The 5,684-nt window shown below is 37.9% G+C and overlaps 1 protein-coding gene across 1 annotated transcript in view; it reads right to left on the reverse strand.

The window, feature by feature from the left end:
- Positions 1-5,684, reverse strand: part of LUZP4 (leucine zipper protein 4) — a 46,623-nt gene that overhangs the window by 15,528 nt on the left and 25,411 nt on the right. Inside the window, 3 exon segments of the mRNA XM_014582869.1 lie at positions 486-1,080; positions 1,266-1,390; positions 1,392-1,785. Of these exon segments, the coding sequence (XP_014438355.1) occupies positions 486-1,080; positions 1,266-1,390; positions 1,392-1,785 (1,114 nt within the window).

The following is a 5,684-nucleotide window of genomic DNA, read 5'->3' on the forward strand; positions in this document are numbered from 1 at the left end:
AAAGATATAACTATCATTTGTCTAACTAGGACTCTGAGGACTTTCAAGGAAGGATCTAGAAGAAATTTATTATCAGAGATTATAATGAATTTCTTATTATGATCAATTCAGCATAGTTTATTGTTAGATCAGTTTCCCTACTAGGTTAGAAGGTCAAAAGGGAACAGTTCATTGAGTCAATATATTCTTATTGTGGGGAAGGCTCAATAGCAAAGGTTGAGTACATAAGACTCTGCCAGAGAAAGCAGATTTAGGTAAAACATTAATGGAATATCATAGGTAACTGCATGAAAGCTAGAGGAGATCAGCAAGTTGCAAGAACATTGATATCATGTACATATTACCTCCACTTCATTAATAGCTTTGTCTCAATACATGTCTGTTACAGTTAATACATATTTAGACATTACTATATAGATACATATAGCATAAGTTTACATTTTCACATAATTCAACATATAAGTAAGTATTTGTTGCATTTTTACCTTTTAAATTTGTACTCGGGTTTGGGTGATATTTTGAATCTTCCAACCGATGAGTATCTTCGATCTCTCTCTGACTGACCATGATATCTCCCTGAGTGGCCATGAGATTTCCCTGAATGACTACAAGATCTCTCTGAATAACCATGAGATCTTTCTGAATGACTACGAGATATCTCTGAGTAGACATGAGATCTCTCTGATTGACCAAAAGGTCTCTCTGATTGGCCACGAGATCGTTCTGATTGACTATGAGATCTCTCAGTTTGGCTACAAGAGCTCCGTGATTGGTCATGAGATCTCTTGGATTGGCCACGAGATCTCTCTGATTGGCCACGAGATCTTTCTGATCGACTATGATATCTCTCAGTTTGACTATAAGAGCTTTGTGATTGGTCATGAGATCTCTTGGACTGGCCATGAGATCTCTCTGATTGGCCATGAGGTTTGTCTGATTGACTATGAGATCTCTCAGTTTGGCTATAAGAATACTGTGATTGCTCATGAGATCTTTTGGATTGACCACGAGATCTCTCTGATTGGCCATGAGATCTTTCTGATCGACTACGAGATCTCTCAGTTTGGCTACATAAGAGCTCTGTGATTGGTCATGAGATCTCTTGGGTTGGCCACTAGATCTCTCTGATTGGTCATGAGGTTTTTCTGATTGACTATGAGAACTCTCAGATTGGCTACAAGAGTTCTGTGATTGGTCATGAGATCTCTTGGATTGGCCACAATATCTCTCTAATTGGCCATGAGATCTTTCTGATTGACCGAGACCTCTCAGTTTGGCTACAAGAGCTCTGTGATTGGTCATGAGATCTCTTGTATTGACCACGAGATCTCTCTGATTTGCTATGAGATTTTTTTGATTGACTAGGAGATCTCTCCAGTTGGCTACAAGAGCTCTGTGATTGGTGATGAGATCTCTTGGATTTGCCACGAGATCTTTTTGATTGGTCATGAGATTTTTTTGATTGACTACGAGATCTCTCAAATTGGCTATGAGAGCTCCGTGATTGGTGATGAGATCTCTTGGATTGGCCACAAGATCTCTCTGACTGGCCATGAGAGCTTTTCAGGTGCCCTTGAGATCTCTTTGCTTGACAATGAGATTTTTTGTCTTTGCTTAGAGACCTCTCTGAATGGTGCCTATTTTCTTGTGATTGGCTCTGAGATGTTATTGACTGGCTTTGAGATTCTTCTGATTTGCCTTGATTTCCTTCTGATTGATGCTGGTTCATCTCTGATTGGCCTCCATTCTTCTCTGGTTGAGCCATATAATTTCCATCACAGTTCCCTATAAATGAAGACCCCAATTATGCAAAACAAATAAAAATATATATACCATATTTGATTAAATCATATGATATCTTTTAAGAGTATTTCTATGAGCAATTATTTCCTTTAGAATTCTATTGTGCCTACTTTTATATACCAGATGGTTTTCAGAGCTAACTTACAAAATTGTTTGATGTCTCATTTCACTGATGCAAAGAATATTACACACATAAAATTTTAATTAAAAATATGTAAAATCAATGCTTATGAATTTAACTATATTCCAAGATCTTTTTTTTTTTTTGGAGAGGTTTTCGCTATAGGGGGCATGCGCTTGCCAGACAGACAGAGAGACAGAGAGATAGAAAGCGAGAAATCACCCCCCAGGGGGGATGGCCATGCTGCAATCCCTTCTCCTCCATTCTTCTCTCAGGATCTTAGGCACGCACACACACGCACCCGGCGTGAGTTTTAAGCCAGCAGGTCCGGGACGCGAATCGTGGTCGACTCCATGGGAGTCCAGCGACATAGCCATTATGCTAACTGCTGGTTCCTGCCAAGATCATTTTTTTAAAGAATTACTTTATTCAACTTTATTTATTTTATTTATTTTAATTTGACCATGTAGGAACAGAGAGAGAGAGAAAAAGGGAAAGTGGAAAAGCAAGCCACCAGGTCTGGAACTCGAACCCTTGTTGACTACATGGGAGTCCAGCACCCTTAACCACCACGTTACCTTCTGCCCCGTCCCTCAGGGTCGTTTTATACCTATCATTCCTGGATATATGTTTTGCTAAAGGAATAGTTTCTGTGACTTTACAGTTGAGGAGATAATATTTAATAATATTTTATAGTACACATCCTTAGAATATAAGAAAAATGTACAAAATCTTAGTGTTTATTCTTTGCCTGCTCAGTGATCATTAAGATAAACTATCTCTTCAATATAAATTAATACTTAATTTTAGAAACACAAGATAAGTTAGGGAAAAAGAAGCTTATTAAAACAGAAGCAGAAGGTTGGCTTAATACTATTAAAGTAAATTGACCTAGTGACAACTCAGCTTTTCTACCTTTTCAATTTTTAAACTAAAAGGGCAGTGGAGTGAATCAGCCAAATGGAAATAATGAAACCTTTAACAAATCTCTGTGATACTATATACATGTAGCCATGCTGAGAAATCAAGCTTTCCACTAGTAAATACTGCCTGGGAAAAAAAAACACGCCCTAGATTTGGCATTAAGACTTGCTAGCATAAAACTACCAGAAACTGGAAGCAATAGCAGAGGAGGTACAAGCATAAAGAATATTAATGCATGGGAAAGGTTAATAAAATCAAAATATAAAAAAATTAGTTGCTTTGTTAAAGCATAAAGCCATAGCCACTCTCCAACTTTTCTACTGAAAACCAAGTAAGGCAGTTAGGAGGAATGCACATAGATCTCTTCTTTCTAAGAGTCTAGCATTGGGAGCATAATGTCTTTAGTAAATTAAAATAATAATAATAATAAAATAAAATAAATAATAATTATTTTTTTAAATTTAAAAGATAAAGCCTGTATGTGCCTAGATACTTTTCCCAAGGAGCCTGTAGGCCTTTTATAAATGTTTATATGGGAAATATTTTCATCAGCTTGGGTACTACAGATTTACTACCTTTAGGAAATGCAAATGCATGGGACCAGCAGTTGGTGTAATGGCTATGTTGCTGGACTCCCATGTAGTCGACTGTGGTTCGAGTCTCAGACCCGGTGGCTTAAACTCACACCGGGTGCGTGGGTGTGCGTGTGTGCCCAAGATCCCAAGAGGAGAATAGAGGAGAAGGAACTGCGACATGGTCATCCCCCCTGAGGGGGTGATTTTTTGCTTTCTGTCCCTCTGGCTCCCTCTGTCTTTCTGGCAAGCACATGCGCCCAATAGCAAAAACCTCTCCAAAAAGAAAAAAATGAAAGAAAGAAAATGAAAATGCGTATTAGTTTTCTTTCCCGATAAACAGAAATCTTCTATCAAAAAGAATTGTACTGAATAGGGACCAGCAGTTGGCATAATGACTATGTTGTTGGACATCCATGTAGTCGACCACGGTTCAAGTCCTGGACCTGATGGCTTAAACTCACACTGGGTGCGTGTGCGTGCGTTCCCAAGATCTCTAGAAGAGAATGGAGGAGAAGGGATTGTGGTGTGGCCATCCCTCCTGGGGGGTGATTTCTCGCTTTCTGTCTGTCTTTCTGTCTCTGTCTTTGTGGAGAGCACACATGCCCTTTAGCAAAAACCACTTCAAAAAGAAGAATTGTATTGAATAAATACAACTATGTTCTTCAGGTATTAAGACTAAATTTCATGAAATACAAAACTAGGAAGGCATTAAAAACAGTAATTATTTAATTTATTGGTAAAATGTTTAAATTTTGCTATTTTTTTTTACTACAGGTTTGTTTGTTTTTGGGTGAGTTCTGCTATTATGGCAGCCTCAGAAGTTTCAAAAGTATGAGTGACAAATGATGTTTTTCATTTTAAAATACTATTTTAACAGTATTCTCAGTTCATTTGTACATCCCAGACTGTAGTTGAAGGAAGCTCATGCTCTTTCCAAACTATCAAAACCTTATCCTACCAGGCACAGATCAAATGTCATCTCCTCCAAACTTTCTCAGGTCCTCCCAATCAAAATGAATTACCGCTCCCCATAATATATAACTCATACCCTATTTGAACACATACTGCATCTTGCTGATATTACATTTCTTTTTATCTTTCTCTCCTACCATGATGTATAATAAGCAAGCTGTTCAGTAACCATAGTGCCTACCTAGAGTAGGCACTGAATAATATTAAATTCAATCAATTTCAGTTCATCAAATATTTGAAAATGCAGCATGTTACTCTCTGGAATAAATACAAAAATAAATAAATAAATACACACTTGCATTTACATATTACTGGAAAAATTATTTCAGTTCCTAGAGTATCATTTTTTTTTTAACTAAATGACCACATAACACCTTAAGAAGAATCCATTTACTGGAAAAGCTGAAACATTAGCACCAATGTTAGTTTATGAATCTGGATATGAATACCTCTCCTATTAATGTCCAGTGACTGACTCACTTATACAACGTTGGAAGTGATGGATCTGTGCAACTATAGTTTGTCCTACCTGTTGGTTCTCAATTATATTTCTCTCTTTTTTTTTTTTTTTGGAGAGGTTTTTGCTATAGGGCATGTGCACTCAACAGAAAGACAGAGAGACAGAAAGTGAGAAATCACCCCCCAGGGAGGATGGCCACACCACAATCCCTTCTCCTCCATTCTCCTCTCAGGATCTTCGGCATGCACGCACACACACCAGTGTAAGTTTAAGCTACTGGATCCGGGACTAGAACCACTGTCGACTACATGGGAGTCTAGCAACATAGCCATTCCATTACTCCCTAGTCCCCTTAATTATATTTCATATATTTCATACCTATTCATTCTCAAGGCTACTGTGACTTTACTTATACTATAAGCTAAGCTTGAAGGCTGTATGAGGACAGAATGAGAATTGGACAAATCATAATACCCAACCATCAATTTTGGCATTTTATAAATTCATAATCTCTAGTGCAGATTGAAAATATCAAGAATCAGATGTTTATTAAAATACTTGCACAGTAAAAATCAACTAAGGAATATTGAATTTATGTCCAAGGCCCTATAGAGGAATACTAAGGAAGAATCTCTGCTTTCCACAAAATTAAAATAATCCTTAATATTAAGAAATACATTAGGGGGGAATCAGCAGTTAGCGTAATGGCTATGTCGCTGGACTCCCACGTAGTCGACCGCGGTTCGTGTCCCGGACCCGGTGGCTTAAAACTCATGCCGGGCGCGTGTGCGTGCATGCCCAAGATCCTGAGAGGAGAATGGAGGAGAAG

Source organism: Tupaia chinensis, unplaced genomic scaffold (assembly GCF_000334495.1).
Source record: "Tupaia chinensis unplaced genomic scaffold, TupChi_1.0 Scaffold143886_1, whole genome shotgun sequence".
Classification (NCBI taxonomy): domain Eukaryota; kingdom Metazoa; phylum Chordata; class Mammalia; order Scandentia; family Tupaiidae; genus Tupaia; species Tupaia belangeri.